The 21996-nt window shown below is 44.3% G+C and overlaps 1 protein-coding gene across 1 annotated transcript in view; it reads left to right on the forward strand.

Annotated features, from left to right (window-relative positions):
• The window catches only part of VSIG1 (V-set and immunoglobulin domain containing 1), a gene marked incomplete at both ends in the record, with an annotated part of 33086 nt that extends 19557 nt beyond the window's left edge, over positions 1-13529 (forward strand). Inside the window, 5 exons of the mRNA XM_082646878.1 lie at positions 2148-2346; positions 8123-8278; positions 8671-8790; positions 12316-12463; positions 13226-13529. Coding sequence (XP_082503004.1) covers positions 2148-2346; positions 8123-8278; positions 8671-8790; positions 12316-12463; positions 13226-13529 — 927 coding nt within the window. The remainder of the gene's footprint in view (positions 1-2147; positions 2347-8122; positions 8279-8670; positions 8791-12315; positions 12464-13225) is intronic.
• Positions 13530-21996: the final 8467 nt, after the last annotated feature.

Consider the following 21996-nt stretch of genomic DNA (forward strand, 5'->3'; position numbering starts at 1 on the left):
TTCCCAAAGTTTAGTCATTCATGTCTCATCTTCATGATTTGTGCCATATTTGTGTATTACCAACACTAGTAATTATTTAATGTTGTTTTCTCTATTGACTTGGTTTTTTTTGCTGTTGTTGTTTTGTTTTGTTTTTTTTTTTGGCCGCACCACGCAGCTCGTGGGATCTTAGTTCCCTGACCAGAGATTGAACCCGGGTCCGGTAGTGAAAGTGTTGAGTCCTAACCACTGGACCACCAGGGCACTCCCTGACTTGGTTTTTAAAAGTCTTAAAAATGTCTGCCTTAGTTTCCCTGTAAGCAATAATATCCATGAAGTCACAGATTGGATGTGATAGCTATGTCTCTAATACACATTACATTTTTAAAGTTTTCAATTTCTTGCCACCTAAAATCAACTTGTCGGCCTATGCTTAGGGAGTACATACCATATTTTAGAGAACACTACTCTGGTTCCTTATTCAGATGTGGAAACTAGAGTTTGGAGAGATTAAATAACTTTGTTTCTTATTGCAAAGTAGGTTGCCATGTAGACATGAGGAGAGGCTACTGCCCCCATGTCACAGTCAGAGGTCCAGCATGGCTAAAACCCAGGTCTTATGGAAGCAACCTAAGTGTCCATCAACAGAAGAATGGATAAAGAAGATGTGGCACATATATACAATGGAATGTAACTCAGCCATAAGAAGAAACGAAATTGAGTTATTTGTAGTGAGGTGGATGGACCTAGAGTCTGTCATACAGAGTGAAGTAAGTCAGAAAGAGGAAAACAAATACCGTATGCTAACACATATATATGGAATCTAAAAAAAAAATGGATGTGAAGAACCTAGGGGCAGGACAGGAATAAAGACGCAGATGTAGAGAATGGACTTGAGGACACGGGGAGGGGGAAGGGTAAGCTGGGACGAAGTGAGAGAGTGGCATGGACATATATACTACCAAATGTAAAATAGATAGCTAGTGGGAAGCAGCCGCATGGCACAGGGAGATCAGCTCGGTGCTTTGTGTCCACCTAGGGGGGTGGGATAGGGAGGGTGGGAGGGAGACGCAAGAGGGAGGAGATATGGGGATGTATGTATACATATAGCTGATTCACTTTGTTATAAAGCAGAAACTAACACACCATTGTAAAGCAATTATACTCCAATAAAGATGTTTAAAATAAATAAATAAATAAATAAACCCCAGGTTTTCTTACTCCTAGACCAGGTCTCTTTCCATCACACCATGCTGCTTCCACAGTTGCCATTATGATCTGAATATCCATATTCTTTAACAGAGATGGGACTATAATCAAGATCTTTCTTAAATCTAGTAAATTATAATAATAATAAATAAATCTTTATGGATTTGGGTGAGTCGTTTAATCTCTGTGTTTGAGTGTCCTTATTTGTCTAAAAGCAGTAATAATTCCAGTTCTGCCTCCTGCTATGTGGGGAGAAAGGTAGCAGCTACCATTGACCAAGCACTTCCTAGGCCCTTGGCTGAGTTACTTTGCTTCATTCTCGCACCACCACTATGAAGCGATGGGGCCAGATGGTTTCTCAGGAGCCTCTCTGCTCTGAAATGTTATTCTTCTAACAAACAGGATGAACTCAGTTTTGCTTACCCAAAGGAATATGCATGTAAGGAGCGTGAATATTCTTTTAGGGAAATCAGATATTCTAGATAATCCCACTGGGTAAAGTAAACCGAAATCAAAAATGTTTATCAAGTAGGAAAGACGATGCTTTTGGTTTTCCCATCAGATGTTTGTGTCCTATATAATGAGTTTCCTGATGAGTAGACTCATCAGGTGAGCATCTTGATCTGTTAGCCTAAGCTTAGGAGTTGAATTCTGTCAGCTCCAGCTGCCTACTGTCTATAAGATATGCATATCTCCCTGCCCTGATGACATCACAGAGTTGCTTTGAGCACAAATGAGGTCGTGGCTGTGCAATGCTGTGAGAAAGCTAAAGTGTCCCACTGAGCTGAGAAACTTTTGCCACAGGGACCTGTTCCTTACCGGGGGTGGGGGTGGGGGGATACTGCTTCCTTTTTTCATTCAATGTCAAAGTAGGTAACATTGGATAGGGGGAACTTCCACGTAGCTTACCCTAGCCCCGGACACTGTCCAGTTCTCATTTCTGTCATTTTCTGTCCTAGATTTACTATTCTGAAGGTGGACAAGCTACAGCCATCGGGCAATTTAAAGATCGCATTGTAGGGTCCAATGCTCCAGGTAACGCATCCATCACTATTGCACGTATGCAACCAGCAGATAGTGGCATCTACGTCTGCGATGTTAACAACCCCCCTGACTTTTTCGGCAAAAATCAAGGCACCCTCAACGTCAGTGTGTTAGGTATGGACAATTTTTTCTGCTTTTTCTCTTCTTGCAGCAACTTAGGAATTGAATGAGCTAGGGCAGTGAGTTATTGGTACCAATTAAGCCCCAGGGTAAATATCCTCCCTGCTCCTTTTATTATCGGGAAAATAAAGACACACCGCAAACCCAACCCACAGAGTAACACTGAGAAATCACTCATACAACATGTTGAAACAATTGTCAAACCAAAAGGGCTGCCAACATGACAGGTAGCAATAGATGACCACTTCCTGGATCCCTATCTCTGAAGGATGCGATGAGAACAGATGGGAAAATGCACAGTCCCACTATATGATCACTAGCAACTCTTTCCGAGGGAACCTCCAATTAGGGCCAGTCCTACCTGGGGGAAACAACTGTCAATTTGTTACCTCTCCAAAGCCAGCCACAATTCCCACCATTAAATCATTCTGTGGCATAAAGGCAGATGGATCCCTTTCTAAAATATTAATGCTATTTGGAAAAAAAGAAAGAGTTGAGAATTAATTTATTTATACACAAATATTCAGTATGTGACATGGGGCCAGTCATATCTGCTCTTAAATGAATTTGGAGTGGTTCATTTATGCAGCATTTATTGAGTGCCTGCTTTGTGCCAGGAGCCAGGATGGAGGCGTGGTTTCTGCTCCTGGGGAAGTTCACAATTTTGGTGATTCTTAGGAATCCTTCCAGTCTCTGTCTGAGAGGACAATGGGAGTTTTGCCCCTGTCTGTATGCCTAGCGGGTCCTGTCTGCAGGCCTTCAGATGTACTGAAGGGAGGGATGAAAGGGCTGTCAACCTTCACCAACTAACCAGTGAGCTAAGGGCTCTCCCACTTCTAAGTAACCCAAATGGAGCTTATCTAGCCGTTGCTGCTCTTGAGCTGTGTATATCCATCGCGGGAAAGGAGGAACTAGATCAAACCAGTGACTTGATAATTGAGTAGCTTTGAAAAGCTGCAATTGGTAACAAGGTGCACACCCCAGGAGGACTGCCCAGAACTGTCTGAGCTTGCTGCCCAGGTGATGCCTAAAAAGAACCAGCTATTTACTGTGAGGTTTGCCACTGCATCTACCCACCTGGAAAAGAAGAAAAGGTAATCAAGAGCTGATTTCTAGGAACGGGATGACTCTATCATGTTTTTATTTTGCTGTACCCTGTGCTAGGCTTTGGGGTAAAGGGGATGACAAGAGAAGTATACACAAGCCCTTTCCTGGGAGAGTTGATGTTCCAGTGTGGAATAGATGCTAGCACATCAGGCTGGGAGTCAGAAGACGTAGGTTCTAGCTCTTACTCTGCTACTCAGTGGCCTCAGACAAGTCAGTCCACCTTTCTCTGGCCATTTTGAAATGGGGTTGAAATTCCTGCCCTGTCATATTATCGTTATGAGAATCAAATGATATGCTGGAGATTCAGTGTTCATAGAATTTGAGGGATTAGTCCTCTAATGTTTTTCTCTTACTCCCTGGCTCTGGGTTGTCCTGACCAGAAACAACCTAAAGAAGCCAAGCCTCTTTTTCTCTGAACTTGGAAATAGCCCTGAGGTAAAGTTAGGGTGGTTAATATTCTTAAAGTTCAGAGAGTCCCCAATCAACTTCCATAAGAAGTTGAGGGTCATTTCCTCTCTAAGTTGTTTTTTCCCATGCGTCTTTGGGTCAGTTGTTCTTGCAATGACTGTGCCATGACTTTTCCTTAAGCATCCAGTATCCAGGCAAGATAAGAGACAGAAGGCTCTGTGGATTTCTTTGTTTGGGAACTCTCAAAATCCTATTTTTATTAATTAGGCTAAGAACAAAGGCATTCCACAAATTTATGCTTTCTGGAAATTTTGAGACTGATATTTCCTCTAAAAATTGCAGAGGCTGCTTGCAGTTCTCAAGTTCTATTGCACATGAGTGCCTGTTCTGCTTGCCCTGACTGAGGGGTGGGGCATGGTAGCAGCAAGTGTGTAAGGGAGACCAACTGAGGAGAAAGGTATTGATATTTCCTTAAATATTGCTCTTCCTAGCAATGCATCTTTCGGAGACTTTTCATAACCCAGTGGTAGACATAGATCCCATGCATTCACTCATTTATGCATAAATTCATTCGGCAAACCCTGAACACATGTTCCGTTACCATGGTAGGCAATGGAGATGGAAAGATGTCAAAGTTCAGCTCCCAGCCCTCCTAAACTTCAAAGTCTAGTGGGGGAGGCAGATATATAACATAAGCTTACAGTGGAGGGAGGAGAGGAGAGCTGGGAGATCACAGGGGAAAGGGCATAAAGCCGTGCAGGGGGAACTGGAGAAGGCTTCCTGGAGAAAGTGACTTCTGCCTTGAATGTTGAAGGATATGCAAGAGCGTGTCAGGCAGAAGAGGGGCTGAGGTGGCAGGGCACGATTTAGGTGAAGGAAAGAGCAATGCACAAAGGCCCAGGTGGTTTGGACGACCATTCAATTGAGAGACTTCCATTAGGTATGATAGCCTTAGAGAATGAATCTCTGAAAAATACCCAGCAGAAGTTTGAATAATTATTTTGTATGCACTTGGAAGGAGCATCATCTTCCTTCTGCAATTTGGCACGTAAAAAGAAAATGATGAATTTAGAGAAGATTTGAGAACACAGTGAAGCACTTTCATTAATTTTCTGAGGTGAGCCTCTTCTTCCCATCCCAATTCTGTAGAAAGCAATAAAGCTAAATGGTAGATCAGTGGCTTTGCCAGTAAAACATCCAAGTTCTGTCGGGGACTTTAACTGGATGAAATGTCAATTCAATACTGAATCAGTAGCCTTAGAAAATATATGGGTTTGGGATGTGGTTCAAAGTGATTTACTAAGTGTTTGGTTAATAAAAAATAAAGAAAAATGTGTTCAGCAAAATAAAAAAATGCCTATCTGGGTTTGATTCTGGGCTCAAGAAATGAATGCAAGTAATTCCAGGGTTTTGTCCATAATTAGTTCAAGTCCTGGGGTCTGGCTTCGTGATGAACACCCCCATTTAATTTTCGATTCAGATTATTCTATTCCACTTATAGTGGAATAAAATCACCATGTTTTTAAAAAAGGCAATATCTAAATCTAGTGATAGGTGCACTGGATTTCTGGTTAAATAGCCTAGTTTATTTAGGGTAGGCAAATCCAAGGAGTTACCTCCATCTGAGGAAATCAACAGTAAGAAAGAATAAAGAGGGACTTCCCTGGTGGCACAGTGGTTAAGAATTTGCCTGCCAATGCAGGGGACATGGGTTCGATCCCTGGTCCAGGAAGATCCCACATGCTGCGGAGCAACTAAGCCCATGTGCCACAACTACTGGGCCTGCGCTCTAGAGCCCGTGAGCCACAACTACTGAAGCCCATGTGCCTAGAGCCCGTGCTCCGCAACAAGAGAAGCCACCACAGTGAAAAGCCCATGCATCGCGATGCAGAGTAGCCCCTGCTTGCTGCAACTAGAGAAAGCCTGCGCGCAGCAATGAAAACCCCATACAGCCAAAAATAAATAAATAAATTTATTTAAAAAAAGAAAGAATAAAGAGCTAAACAGAAAAATACTTCTTTTAATTAAAAGACACCTGTTTAAAAGAAGGGATGGCACAACAGACAATTGGCTTAAGAAGGTATGGTACATATACACAATGGAATATTACTAAGCCATAAAAAAGAATGGAATACTGCTGGTTGCAGCAGAATGGAAAGACCTAGAGAATATTATGCTTAGTGAAATAAGTCCAACAGAGAAAGACAAATACTGGATATCATTTATATGTGGAATCTAAAAAATAATACAAATGAATGTATATGCAGAACAGACTCACAGACATAGAAAACAAACTAGTGGCTATCAGAGGGAAGAGGGAAGGGGGAGGGACAGATTAGGGGTGTGGGATTAACAGATACAAACTATTATATATATAATAGATAAGCAACAAGGACATACTGTATAGCACAGGGAATTATACCCATTATCATAACCAATAATGGAGCATAATCTGCAAAAATACTGAATTGCTATGCTGTACATCTGAAACTATAACAGAATATCACAAATCAGTACACTTCTGTTAAAAGACAAGAAGGGATTGTGAAATTTTCAAAGAACTATAGCTATATCCATCTGTTTTCCTGCTCACATGTACAGTGGGTTAGAGTCTGAGATTGGAAGATTATCAGTGGCAAGGTCGGAAATGTGGCAGCAGGAGTTCATTCCTGCCTGTGGCCAACAGCAATTCCACGTGTATGATACTATGTACATTATTTTATTTATATAAATACAATATATTTGGATTAGCTGGAGGCCAGGTAATCTCTTGTTCACATTTTACAGATGAATCAACTGAGGTTTGGCTATGTTAGGTTACTTGCCTAAATACGTCTAGGGTAAAGTTGTGGAGCAGTGTTCGGTGTGGATCCAGAGCTGTGCTCTTAACTGCTGCCTCCCAAGTAAGAGCCAGAGAGCTGGGCATCCTGGAGCATTTAGGGTCTAACTAGCCGAAGGCAGAGAATCTATGCCTTTGGAGTGTTTTATATCCAAATTAAGGAAGGTGAATTGGAAAGTATCGATTCAGATCCTTGTCTATAAGTCAGACTGAGGATAGAATAAGCTGTGAGCAGTAAGATAAGTGAGGAGAATCAGACTCTCAGCTTCCCACAGGAGTTCCCCATACGCAGATGAAACTCAGTATATCCCAAACTGACCTCATCATCGCCCCTTCCTCCTCCTCACTACTTCCCCGAAAACCTGCTACTCACCCTAACCCTCACCCTCACCCTCACCCTAACCCTAACCCTGTATTTATCTCAGGGGATGGCAAGATCATGTACCCAGCTGTCAAATCAGGAACCTGGGATTAATCACTGAGCCCACCCTCTTCCTCATGCCACAGATCCAGCTGGTCCTCAAGCCCTCTCGACTTCTTAATACTGCTTGAATCTGTCTCCTCCTGTCTCTTGGCTCAGGAAGCCCTGGAGTCAGAGCAATTCATCTAAAACGTTAGAATGATCATCATCCCTCCACTGCTTAAATTCCTCCTGTGGTCCTGCTGCTCTCGGTATAAAATACATGAAACACGAAGCCCCCTAATCTATGGCCTCACTGCTCTCTAGCCTAATCTCTTACCACTCCCCCACCCTACTTCAGAACTGTGTCAAGAGTCACTTTTGAATCTCTGGTGCCTAGTCCAGTGCTGGGCACACAGAAGGCACTCAAGTAAGTGCTTGTGGCATGAAGGATGAATCAAGATTTCAGTGCCCTGTAGCACACTCCTCCCCCGCAACGGGTCTCCCCTCCCGATGAGGGACACGGGCAAATTCAAACCCTCTATTTTGTGTCACCCCCAGAAGAATAAATGCCAAAAAATGACTCACAAAGGAAAAATATGGCATTAATAAAACAATGTTTTAAAAAGAATAAGTAACCAGTTATCTCAAAGTATTTAAGGGTTCTGTTTTCCTTTAAGACTGTGCTTCCAAAGTATAAACTATGTTCCTAGTTGTTTTGTAATAAAGGCATATTTTAAGGCACAATGCAGAAATTCATGGTTATGAATCTGGGGAGCAGGCAGATAGAATGGATGCTATTAGAATATTAATGGCCCAGTGACAGAAGGTCTTTGTACCTGAAGTGCTCTACTCCCACCTGGTGGTACAGCTAGAAAACTGTCAAAATAAGTTTTTAAAGATTAAAAACAAATAAGTATACATACTCTACAAAAGGAAAGTGAGGAAGTGACCAAAATTGGTACAGACTGCCATTCGTCATGCAGGATTTTTTACTCTTTGTCATTGCCTTACAGTCAAACCTTCTAAGCCCTTTTGCAGCATCCAAGGAATACCAGAAACTGGCCATCCTGTATCTCTTACTTGCCTCTCTGTGCTTGGAACGCCTTCCCCGGTGTACTACTGGTATAAACTTGAAGGAAGAGACATCGTCCCAGTGAAAGAAACCTTCAGTGAGTATCGCCCTCTGCTGCCCCTGGCAAGGCCTGGTGTGTGGGCTTGGTCGACAGCATGTGTGTGTGACTGGATGTTGTCCTTAGAGCACAGTCTTCGAGTTTTCTGGGAGGAGAATGTACAAAGAATGTCAATCTCTCATCAAGATGGCTGTCCTCCGGTCTTCTCCCCAACTTCTAGAAACCAAGACCATTTTTGGCTCGCAGGTGGTGGGTATGGAGAAAATAGGCATCGTCCCAGATGGGAGTCTCCAGGGGTCTAGTTGGACCCTGGACATCTCAAGAAAGAGAGGCCAATGTGAGGAAGTGGGTGGGCATTGAATGATCTGCTACATTCACATGATCTCTACCCACATAAGAGATTTCAAAATGCTATTTCCTGGTTTTGACAGACCCAGCCACCGGGATTTTGTTTATTGGAAATCTGACCAATTTTGTACAAGGTTATTACCAGTGCACCGCTATCAACAACCTTGGCAATAGTTCCTGTGAAATTGACCTAACTTCATCACGTGAGTTGATCATATAACTTTAACAGTTTCTCCTTAAGTCAAGTATGCTGGGCCTGCCAATCAAGTAAATTAATTAGAATCCCTGGTTAGTCCTTCCTGACTGGAGACTTTGGTGCTTTATTTATAGGTTGACATGGTGGATGACCATCCTAATATCTAATGCTTACATAATACTTAATATATGCCACATGCTGCTTCAAATTGTTTACAAAAATTAATTTGCTTAACCCTCACGAAATCTCCAGAAAGTAAAACAACAGCCTCATTCATAGTACGAGGCTGAATTTTCTTTGTGATGCTGTTGGTAGATCCAGGTGAAGCTACAGCAATCTGCGTCAAACATGGAGCTCACAAACTTTCCAGTTATTAACTAATTTGCTGAAATCTGCCTCTAATAATAATAGTAATAACGACACTTGCACCTACATTCAGAGCAGCTAATATTGCGGAGCACAAACTATGTGCCGGACGCTTGGCCGCGTGCTGTGAGCATTATCCCGCTCAGTCCTACAATCACTCCGTCTAGGAGGCAGAATATACTGTTAAGCTTCACTTTACTGAAAAGGAAACTAAAGCTCAGGGAGGTAAGTGACTTGTTCAGGGTCATTCAGTTTGTAACTGGCAGAGTCACAATGCCTCTAAACCTCAACTTTGCAGTTCAAACGTGCCTAGTTACTAAGCATAGACTTGAGGGCCTGAGATTGTCAAATTGGGCCAGTTAGGGGGCAAGTTCTCACAAGGGATACCTTGCTACACCTCTCAAGGATCACTTCATTACATTTCAGATCCTGTCATTTATTCATTTTTTCAAACTTCCTTTGAATCTGTGATTTTAATATATACCATATCCAGGGGGCCCAGTTCCATTGGATTATTATTCTCCTATGAAGCTGGGCTTTCTTCCTTTTATTTGTCCGGAATCAGACATTTTCCAACTCCAGTTTGCTCCTTCATTTTCGTATCACTTTCAGCCATTTTTTAAACATCTTTATTGGAGTATAACTGCTTTACAATGTTGTGTTAGTTTCTGCTGTATAACAAAGTGAATCAGCTATACATATACATATGCCCCCATATCTCTTGCGTCTCCCTCTCTCCCACCCTCCCTATCCCACCCTCCCTATCCCACCCCTCTAGGTGGTCACAAAGCACCGAGCTGATCTCCCTGTGCTATGCGGCTGCTTCCCACTAGCTATCTATTTTACGTTTGGTAGTGTATATATGTCCATGCCACTCTCTCAGTTTGTCCCAGCTTACCCTTCCCCCTCCCCATATCCTCAGGTCCATTCTCTACGTCTGCGTCTTTATTCCTGTCCTGCCCCTAGGTTCTTCAGAACCTGTTTTTTTTTTTTTTAGATTCCATATATATGTGTTAGCATACGGTATTTGTTGTTCTCTTTCTGACTTACTTCACTCTGTATGACAGACTCTAGGTCCATCCACCTCACTACAAATGATTCAATTTCGTTTCTTTTTATGGCTGGAAATGTCATCTTTTTGTGTGTCCTTTTTTGTGGTCCCATTCTGTCCCTGCTCCCTTGATCATTTCTGCTGTTTTTCTCCATATCTTCCCCAATCTCTTTTTGCCTTTCTAGAGGTACAGTCATATTGCAGATATAGAGACTCCTCAGATTTGTACTTGAGCCTTGCTTCCTTTTGAATCCTCTTTTCAATGATGTCTAGCATTTGGCTTCCTTCCTGCCTTCCTGCCTTCTTGACTTCCTGCCTCCCTCCTTCCCTCCATCCCTCCCTTCCTCAAACCTTCATTGACTATCTACTGTATGTCAGGGAATGTCCTAGGCGATGGAGATTCAGACATTAATAAGATATATGTCTTACACTCAAGGAGCTCACAGATTAGCTAGAGGCACAAACACTAAAATTTGTTAAATGTTATAACAGAGGTCTGCACAGGGTCTATAGGGTGCCAAAGAAGAAACAACTAATTATGATTATAGAACCAGGGCCAGCTTTACCAATGAAGTGCTATTTGAGATGGAGCCTGCAAAGCCTGTTTCTTTAAAATTAGGATGAGGGTAAAAGGAGGTTGAAGGATGACAGCAGAGCAGCAGGCTTAGGAGGGCAACCAGTCGACGCTCAGGGAGGAAGCTGGAGGACTCCAGAAGGGATGTCTCCAAGGGAGGAAACAACAACAACATAAGAAACTGATAGATTAGCTGATGTGTTTGAACTACCGAAAAGACTTTTGCTAGAAATTTTGGGGATTAGTAATAATACATTAAAAAACCCATAAATCCCCAAATGAGGCAATTATTAACCTTGGGGAAATTTTTAAAATGTTGTACAAGAAAGAGTCATACTATGTTCTGCAGCTGTGAACAATATTTACATGGTCATAATACTGCAAACATTGATTTAATGATACCTTATGTTATATTAGGAGAATATGGCGGGATGTGAGGGGAGTGGTGTAAGAGTTAAATCTTCAACCTCCAGAGTAGGAAGCCAATAGAAAATGACAAAATTTGGAAAAGGCAGAACATATTAGAACAAGTGTAATAGAAACATGGGGGCAAATTCCTCTTGTGAATGGGACTTAGAGATGGGAAGGAGTGGAGAAAGGAACTGCTGATTTTTTTTGTTGTTGTTAGAAGCCTAGTAGAACTGTTTGACTTTCTAAATGATGCACATGTAGTCCTTTAATCATAGAAAGTTAAAAGAATGATCAGGCAACTCAACTAGCCTTTCATCTCAGAGTATAAGATATTCATCCTTGCTTGAAGGGAGGCCGATGGGGATGGGCCCACCTGGAATCCAGACATGGTCTCTTGGGGACAATACCTCAGTGCTTGAAGGTCTGGCGCTCAGCTGGATCATTTCACACTCATTAAGTTTTTCCATAGACTGATCTAATAAACCAGATGCTTGTTTATGGAAATGGGCATATCCCTTCCCAGTGGCCAGAATGCATGAGGCTCTTTGGTGAGCATGGAATCTATGGAAGAGAAGGTTTTTAGGGAACTACTTCACGCATGCTTTGGGAAAGCCTGGTGAAATGTCCCTGCCTGTAACAGACGTCATTTCTCTGGTGACCGGATTGCAGCTCCATCGTGTCTCTCTCACTGCCCAAGCAAATGCACGGTGAAGACTTACTTCTCCAAACCGCATTTTTTAGTTCGGGGGGGCCGTGCCACAGGATCTTAGTTCCCCGACCAGGGATCGAACCCACACCCCCGGCGGTGGAAGCGCAGAGTCCTAACCACCGGACCGCCAGGGAAGTCTGAAACCGCATTTCTAAAGCGACCCCACCTCCCCCAAGTTGGCATATTCTTTTCTCTTTATGTGTGTAAATGTGAATGGGAAGGCTACATAGTCAAGCCAGTCACCTTTCTTCTCCCACTATGAGTCCAGCTGAAAGAGTTCTAAGGGTTTCCATGCTCTCAGCCTATACAAGGCACCTTCCCACTATATGAATGCCCTGGATATTCCCCACCGGTCACGAATGCACGTGGATGAGGCAGACACTATGCTCCACTTTACTAACCAGCTGCTTGTGTCCTCCAGATCCAGAAGTTGGAATCATTGTCGGGGCCGTGGTGGGTACCCTAATAGGTGCTGCCATTATCTTCTCTGTGGTGTGCTTCGCGAGGAACAAGGCAAAAGAGAAGGGGAAGAAAAGGAAGAGAAATTCTAAACCCACCACAGAACTCCAGTAAGACCTTACTTTGTTGCCTTTACTTGAATAGACATTTCTCAGGCCTGTCTCTTTCAGTCAGCTCTTCCTAAGCACTCCTTTTAGCATAAGATATAGAGGCATCTTTCTGCTCACCCTCACTGCTTTTATAAAAGAATGGTGATGGCTATCATGTACTGAGCGCTGTGTACCAGACTCTGTGCTAAGCATTTTATGTGTATCAACTCATTTAACTGCCACGACAATCCTTTTAGGGTTAAGAAAATGTTTTAATATATTAATATACTTGTCCTTCTACCAAGAGTGATAAAATGTAACTTTTAATGTTTATTTTATGGAACAAGGGGCCCATGGAAGCAAAAGTGCTGAGGGCCCAGGCTCTTGACCACTTTGTTATTTCTTATCAAATGTTATTTCTTATCCATTTCTGTGCTTCCACAACCAAGTGCCAAGCATTGTGCTAGATGGAGTGGGTGCTAGATATGCACCAGAGCCATGAATTTGGCCAAAGACCTTATTAGAACTTTAGACCCTTTCAACCTCATAAGTTTTCTCACCTCTTAAACACTGGTTTGTCTTTCTTGAACTCTCATTATATTGTTGAGACCTAACCTTTCTGCACTCCAAATGGAGACCCGTGGTCTGACAGTGAGTCAGACTATCAGAAATCACAGAGGTCCTGAACAGATTGGGACCTATGGTCACGGAGGCTACAGAGCCTATGGCTCCATGTGAGATGTCAAACCCTAACTTGTTCTTCCCTGGGCCTTCTTCCTGCAGACCAATGACAAATGTAAACCAAAGTGCAGAGTGTGAGACAATACCAGATGAAGATATCATCCAAATAGAAGCAACTCTGCCATCTTCCATCCATGAGGCTGAGCCTAATACCACCCTGGGGCCAGATGACAAGCCTCTCCCCAAGCCTGAGCCTGCCTTGCAGCCTGCCCTGGAGCTGGTCTCAGGGCCTGAGCTTGCCCCAGCGCCTGAGCTTGAGATCAAGCTGGAGCCACAGCAGGAACCGGAGCCCTCGATTGTAGTTGAGCCCTTCTGTGATAAGGGAGAGGGGGTGATTAAGACATAGGCCCGTGGCCTGAGTAGTGTTCATCACTAAGGAACCCATTACTGGCGTTTGGAATTCAGTTGACCTAACTAACCCACAACCTCCCTCCATTCTGACCAACCCTCTTCTAACAAGGTGCTCCTACCATCAATCCAAAGCAGACAGGTCAAGATAACTACTAAATAAATGCAAGGGTTCCTGCATTACCAGTATAGAGTACTTACAATTTGACTAACATGTAAACGCAACTAATTAAATGACAAATGATTTTGAACTCAGTTGAAGGTGTTTTACAACATGTGTGTCTTATTTCAGACAATCTGACTTCTCTATTTTTAGCTACTCTTTGAGATTCCACATGCACACATGACAAGGTGGCATTAACTGGATTCAATATTATTTCTAGGATTTGTTGTTGACAGAGCTTCCCTATTCATTTTCACATTGACCACTAAGAAAAGAATTCACCAGCATTATCTCATAGATTGGAAAAAAATTCCTTAAAATTCCAGAGGGAAATAAAGGGTACATATTAATTGGTACATAGCATTTAACACTAGGTCTTAAAATTAATGCTTCATTTATCATATTAGATTTCCCAAAGAACCACCAGCTATCCAATATCTGAGCACAGCAAAATTTTAAAATAACCCAATTTTTAAATGCAAAATAACGTACAGGCAAACAATTCCAAATACACTTTTCCTTCAATGAATACAAAATATTGATACTACAGGTGATGTACAATTTAGCTTTGCATGAGCTATTATGTTGTGACACTGTCTGATGCTATCTACTTTGGAAGGGCCAGAGTAGGAAACTGTTCTAAATGAACACTTAAGATCTATTTTGGATAATCGGAACTAATTAATCTATTTTACTGTTGGGATATTTCACATTACTAAAGAGATATCAATCTTGTATACATGCTTAATATTAACTAAAATGCATTGACATCACCTCTTCACCTGTTAAAAAGCTTTTCTATTGATCATTTTTTACCCACATCTGACTTTGAAGAAATTTACCAGTAGACTTTTTCATCTGTGTAATCAATCAGATTTTAAATCTTATTTTAAGGTTCAATAAGTAATACTCAATAAAAATCTTATTTTAATGATCCTAAGGTAAATCTTTTATAAATAATTTTATTGATATATACATTATGTACAATAAACTGCACCTATTTCAAGTGTAAAATTTGATGAGTTTTGACAGATGTATACACCCATGAAATCACCGTGGTAATCTACATGGAGCATTTCCATCATCCCAAAGTGTTTCCTGTGTCCCTTTGTGCAATCCCACCATCACCCTGGACCCAGGCAACCACTGATTTGTTTTCCATCCTTAGAGATTAGCTTTGCCTTTTCTTGACCTTCATATAAATAGGACCATACAGTATGCACTTTATTGTGTCTGACTTCCTTCTAAGTGAAGTCTTTGTTTAAAAAAATTTTTATTTATTTTATTTTATATTTTATTTTTGGCTGTGTTGGGTCTCTTGCTGTGCGCGGGCTTTCTCTAGTTGCGGTGAGCCGGGGCTACTCTTCGTTGCGGTGTGCGGGCTTCTCATTGTTGTGGCTTCTCTTGTTGTGGAGCACGGGCTCTAGGCACACAGGTTTCAGTAGTTGTGGCACGTGGGCTCAGTAGTTGTGGCTTGCGGGCTCTAGAGCTCAGGCTCAGTAGTTGTGGCGCATGGGCTTAGTTGCTCCGCGGCATGTGAGACCTTCCCAGGCCAGGGCTCGAACCCGTGTCCCTTGCATTGGCAGGCGGATTCTTAACCACTGTGCCACCAGGGAAGCCCCTAAGTGAAGTCTTTTAAAATAATGAATCTCTAACTTATCACATTCAGATTTTCATGTAGAGGAAACTGTGAAACCATTTGTATATAGATCATACCTATACACTAATTGAGGTAGAGTCTTAGAAGGTTTTAGGGTAGATTGAAATTAAAATTAATATTACGCTTGTCCAGAGTCATGGAGAGAAGAGATAGCAAGTTTTTACTTATGCATTTTCCTTGATGTGTTAATTTTCAGCCAATCGCAGGGATTTTTGAAGCATCTGTAATTCCATTCAGACCAAATACAATATTATGACATACGGTATCTGATGGGTTCAGGAAGCAAAATGATGAAGGTCTTAAGAATGATCTAACATTTACAGCTTAAAAATTTCAATTACCAGAATGCCAAAGTAGCTGGAATTCACCTTCCCTTCTACTCTTATGACAGAGGTAAATCGCAAGAGACTAAAAATATATAATAGTCAACACCGCCCCCAAATTTCTGCTGAATTGGTGCTGAACAGGAAGGCAGGCACTCTTGGTGGTCTTATAGAGCTCTGCTCTTATTAGCACTGTTCTGATCAAAATGCCGATAAATAGTTGGATTAGTGGTTTTTAACCTTTTTTGAGGCCATGGATCACTTTGAGAATACACTGAAAACTCTGGACCCCTCTCCTTAGAAAAATGCTTATACACACAAAATGTCAAGTACAGTTTTAGATAAATTACAGACTCCCTGAATCCAAGAATAAGAACTAGTGAATTAGATAAAAACACAGAAGGTACACTTAATAAATCATGCATCCTGGGGTGCGTGGATACTCAAAATGATCTTGATAGTCTGGAAGGTGAGTTGAAATCAACATAATGAATTTGCCAGGAATGGAGGGTATGGTCCAGATTTAAGGATATAGAGTACATGTTGCCAATGCAGAAACCCTAGCTGGGCAAGGTTGGGAAGTAGGTGAGGTTAATCTGAAGTGGTATCTTTGGGTCTCTCCTTTCAGTTCCCTTCTTGGCCTTCTGGCATTATTTTCCAGACACCCAGGGTTGTCATGCACCTACTGGCTCAGTGACCCATTTGGATCTGAGTCCCTCAGGCAGGATTCATTGCTCAACCTATCTTTACCCTTGCCACCCTTTCAAAAGGTAGCTGTTCTGTGACCTGTTCTTGTCCAGTGAACATGATCTTTCATCATCCGGTGATGTCATTCAGGTTGATAATAAACTAGCTCTCTTAGGAAAATTTATCTTTTAAGAGGGGACTCTTTAAAAAAATTTTTTTTTATTTTTGGCTGCATTGGGTCTTCGTTGCTGTGCGCGGGCTTTCTCTAAGTTGCAGTGTGCAGGGGCTACTCTTCGCTATGGTGTGCGGGCTTCTCACAGCAGTGGCTTCTCTTGTTGCAGAGCACGGGCTCTAGGCACATGGGCTTCAGCAGTTGTGGCATGTGGGCTCAGTAGTTGTGGCTCACGGGCTCTAGAGTGCAGGCTCAGTAGTTGTGGTGCACATGCTTAGTTGCTCCACGGCATGTGGGATCTTCCCGGACCAGGGATCGAACCCGTGTGTCCTGCATCGGCAGGCGGATTCTTAACCACTGCACCACCAGGGAAGTCCCTAAGAGGGGACTCTTGAAGACAGATAATTCTTTAATCCAACGATACTAAAAATGGTGGAATTTCAAGCACTGGAACAATCCAGAGGGGAGATATTCCTGAAGAAAGAAGCTTTCTCAGCCCCTCTCAAATCAAACCATGTGGGTTACCATCTAACTACTCCACCTACTTATAAGGCCACTCTGGGTCAGTGCAGCTTTTATCCCAGTCTCCTTAATTTTCTATTAGTACATCCATAATATACCATATATTTATGTTTGTGATGAATCCTGAGACTGTATAAAATACAGAATCATAACAAAATTGTGTTCACTAAATTTTACTTGGGCAGGAAAATGGACTCCTATGTTCAAGAGATTTCCAATAAGGGAACAAAAGAAAGTTTTTTTTTTTCCTGCTTATTCATCAGTGGATCAGAAGATAAGTAATGGAATAGGTCATTACCCAAATATTCTGATAGCTTAAGCTTCGACCAAATTGTTTCAGCTTAATTCTCATTCAGATAAGGTACCACCTGATTTATTTTGCTACAGGTAGTTAAAAGTTAAGTGGGTAGTGTAAGGCCAACTGGCCCGAGGCAGGGGAACACAATCAGATTCACAGGTTGCATCAGAACGAAATTCTCCGGACCACCCAGTTCCAGAAACTGCCCTGGAGACATTCCGGACCACCCAGTTCCAGGAACTGACCTGGGGACTTTGAAACCAGCCCAGCCTTCCCACCTTTCGAGGGGCAGGACTAACGGTCCCCCAGGATACCCGAAAAGACCACCAAATAAGGAATATCCTGCGCCCTCCCAGATTCACCACACCCCTTTCCCTTCTTCCCCTATAAAATCTTGCCCAACCCTCGCCCGGGCGCGACTTCTCTGGCCCCCTTTCTCTCGGACCAGTGAACCTCGCCCGGGAGTGCTCCCTAATAAAGCTCACTTGAAGCATTCCTCTGTTTCGTGGTGCCGTTTGTTTTTTTTTTTCTTTTATTTTTTTTTAATTTTTTTTTCATTTTAACATCTTTATTGGAGTATAATTGCTTTACAATGGTATGTTAGTTTCAGCTTCACAACAAAATGAATCAGTTATATATATACATATGTTCCCATATCTCTTCCCGCTTGCATCTCCCTCCCTCCCACCCTCCCTATCCCACCCCTCCAGGTGGTCACAAAGCACCGAGCTGATCTCTCTGTGCTATGCGGCTGCTTCCCACTAGCTATCTACCTTACATTTGGTAGTGTATATATGTCCATGCCTCTCTCTCGCTTTGTCACCGTTTACCCTTCGCCCTCCCCATAGCCTCAAGTCCATTCTCTAGTAAGTCTGTGTCTTTATTCCTGTTTCACCCCTAGGTTTTTCATGACATTTTTTTTTCCTTAAATTCCATATATATGTGTTAGCATACGGTATTTGGCTCTCTCTTTCTGACTTACTTCACTCTGTACGACAGACTCTAGGTCTATCCAGCTCATTACAAATAGCTCAATTTCGTTTCTTTTTATGGCTGAGTAATATTCCAGATGTGCCACATCTTCTTTATCCATTCATCCGATGATGGACACTTAGGTTGTTTCCATCTCTGGGCTATTGTAAATAGAGCTGCAATGAACATTTTGGTACATGACTCTTTTTGAATGATGGTTTTCTCAGGGTATATGCCCAGTAGTGGGATTGCTGGGTCATATGGTAGTTCTATTTGTAGTTTTTTAAGGAACCTCCATACTGTTCTCCACAGTGGCTGTATCAATTTACATTCCCACCAACAGTGTAAGAGGGTTCCCTTTTCTCCACACCCTCTCCAGCATTTATTGTTTCTAGATTTTTTGATGATGGCCATTCTGACTGGTGTGAGATGATATCTCATTGTAGTTTTGATTTGCATTTCTCTAATGATTAGTGATGTTGAGCATTCTTTCATGTGTTTGTTGGCACTCTGTATATCTTCTTTGGAGAAAGGTGCCGTTTGTTAAGATCCGACCTTACATTTGGTGCCGAAACCCGGGAGGGGTACCAAGCCCCGCGGGTTACCGCGCGGGCCGCTCCTCCCCTCCCCCAGGAGACAACCAGGGAACCTCTACTCATCCACACGATCCGGCAGAACACGGGGTAAGCCCCCCTCCCTTGTTCCCTCCGACCCTCAGAGTCCCTGCCCACCGGACTCCCTGTCCTTAATCGCGGCCGCGTCAGGGATCCCTCCGTCCTCTCTCCGGGCCTCGGGCAACTGTGGAGACGTCCCAATCGCCTGACCGCTCTCCGACCCGCCGGGCCTCGGGTGATTGTGGAGACGTCCCAATCGCCTGACCGCCCTCCGACCTGCCGTGAATTGGAGACTGAGACCAGGGACGCCTCTCTCCCTCTCCATTCACTCAGGGACAGACTGGGGGTCATGGGAACCTCACAATCGAAACCAGATCCTAAGACGCCCCTGGGGTGTCTCCTAGCCAATTTTACAGCCCTCGGTTTCTCCCAAGATCTCCGTCGCCGACGGCTTATTTTCTATTCCACTGTGGCCTGGCCACAATATCCTCTAGACAATCAATCCAAATGGCCTCCTGAAGGGACTTTCGATTTTAACATCCTCCGTGATCTAGATAATTACTGCCGCAGGACGGGCAAATGGTCCGAGGTCTCCTATGTTCAGGCCTTCTGGTATTTGCGCTCCCGCCCTTCCCTCTGCGTCGATTGTTCCACTTCCCAGATCCTTCTTGCCAAACAGACATCTCCTACATTCAAGCCCTTAATTTCCTTTGACGATGACCCCTCTCCACTAGCCGACCCATCCGAATCTCTCGCCTCTCCCCCCTCCAGAGCTCCTCTCCAACCTCCACCCTACCCTGAGGCGGTCCCTCCTCCTCCCGAACCCTCTCCGTCCCCTCCAACCGGTCCCCTGCCTCCCTCGACGGTTTCTCCTCCCACGCCCCTTGCTTCGCCAATTCGTGCACATACACGCTCTCACGACTCCCAAGATTCAAACCTCCTCTGCCCTCTGAGGGAGGTAGCAGGAGCGCAAGGATTAGTTAGAGTTCATGTTCCCTTTTCTCTCCAAGATCTCTCTCAAATAGAAAAGCGATTAGGCTCCTTTTCTGCCGACTCTTCCCGCTACATCAAAGAATTTCGCTCTCTCTCTCAAGCTTACGATCTAACCTGGCACGATATCTTTGTGATCCTATCTTCTACTCTGACCCCTGACGAGAGGGAAAGAATTCAAACTGCTGCCCGAAACCATGCAGATCAGGTTCACCCTACCGACAACTCCATGCCTGTCGGAGCGACTGCCGTGCCTGGCACCGATCCAGGCTGGACTTATCAGGATGGCCAAGATGGCCACCGTAACGCGACCTCATGATCCAATGCCTCCTGGCTGGCATGCAGGCCGCCGCTCATAAGGTAGTCAATTTTGAAAAACTAAAAGAGAGAACCCAAGAACCTAACGAAAATCCAGCTATCTTTCTCAATCGCCTTACGGAGGCCTTAACTCTCTATGCCCGGCTGGACCCCGACACCCCGGCAGGGGCAGCGGTCCTAGCCACCCATTTTATCACCCAATCAGCCCCGGACATCCGAAAGAAATTAAAACGGGCAGAAGACGGCCCTCAAACCCCTATTCGAGATCTGGTAAAGATGGCCTTTAAAGTCTACAATGGACCTGAGGATTTGTCAGAATCCAGCCGACAGGCTCGGATGCACCAGAAGGTGGCCCTCCAAACCCAAGCTCTTGTAGCCGCCCTAAGGCCGGCCATCTCCCATGGATCACAGCATCCACGGGGTCCGCAAAAGGCAACCCCGCCGGGGGCCTGCTTCAAATGCGGAAAAGAAGGCCACTGGGCTCGCCACTGTCCCAATCCCCGACCTCCTTCTAAGCCCTGTCCCAGCTGCGGGCTCACGGGCCACTGGAAGAGTGACTGCCCTACGACTGGCCCTCCCTCAGCGGCTCCACGCGGGGGGCAGGCCGACCCTGCGGCATTGCCACTCGAACTGCTGGGATCGGCTGACGACTGACGGCGCCCGGACTCGAAGACCCCCATCACCCTCGCCGAGCCCAGGGTAACGCTACAGGGAGCGGGTAAGTCCATCTCATTTCTGGTGGACACGGGGGCTACCTATTCGGTCCTGCCTACTTATTCCGGGCCAGTTTCTCCTTCCCAGATCTCGGTCATGGGTATTGATGGCAAACCATCCTTCCCACTCCAGACCGGTCCACTCCCATGTCATAGCGAAGGACTCCCTTTTACTCATTCCTTCTTAGTCATACCATCCTGCCCAGTTCCCTTGCTAGGCCGAGATGTCCTTTTCCACTTAGGGGCCTCCCTCCAGCTGGTCAGACTTGACCCTAAGGTCCCCTCCTCCCAACTCCTGCTTCCTCTTCTCGGCCTGTCTCTAGAACCCTCCCCCTCTTATCCCCCTCTTCCAATCACACCGAACCCAATCAATCCCCGAGTCTGGGATACTTCTAAGCCCATAATAGCAACACACCATTCCCCCGTCCTCGTCCGCCTAAAGGACCCCTCCAAGTTTCCATCAAGGCCCCAATTTCCCATCTCTGAGACTCACCTTAGGGGCCTACAACCTATTATCACCAGACTCCTAAACCAGGGACTCCTTATCCCCACTGACTCTCCCTGCAACACCCCCATCCTGCCTGTCCGCAAGGCCTCTGGGGATTATCGCCTGGTCCAGGACCTCCGAATAATCAATGAGGCCATAGTTCCTCTCCACCCAGTAGTACCAAACCCATACACCTTGCTCTCCCATATCCCCCCATCCACAACCCACTTTACGGTTCTGGATCTCAAAGATGCCTTTTTCACTATCCCCCTACATCCCGACTCCTATTTCCTCTTCGCCTTTACCTGGACGGAGCCGGATACTCATACTTCCAGTCAGCTCACCTGGACAGTTCTTCCCGAGGGCTTCCGCGACAGTCCTCACCTCTTCGGTCAGGCGCTGGCACGGGACCTCACTTCCTGCTCCCTTACCCCCAGCACACCCCTTCAATATGTAGATGACCTCCTCCTTTGTAGCCCGTCTCTCAGCCTCTCAAGACAACACACTGCAGATCTCCTCAATTACCTTGGCTCTCGCGGTTATCGG

This window comes from Grampus griseus, assembly GCF_964374135.1.
Source record: "Grampus griseus genome assembly, chromosome: X".
NCBI lineage: Eukaryota > Metazoa > Chordata > Mammalia > Artiodactyla > Delphinidae > Grampus > Grampus griseus.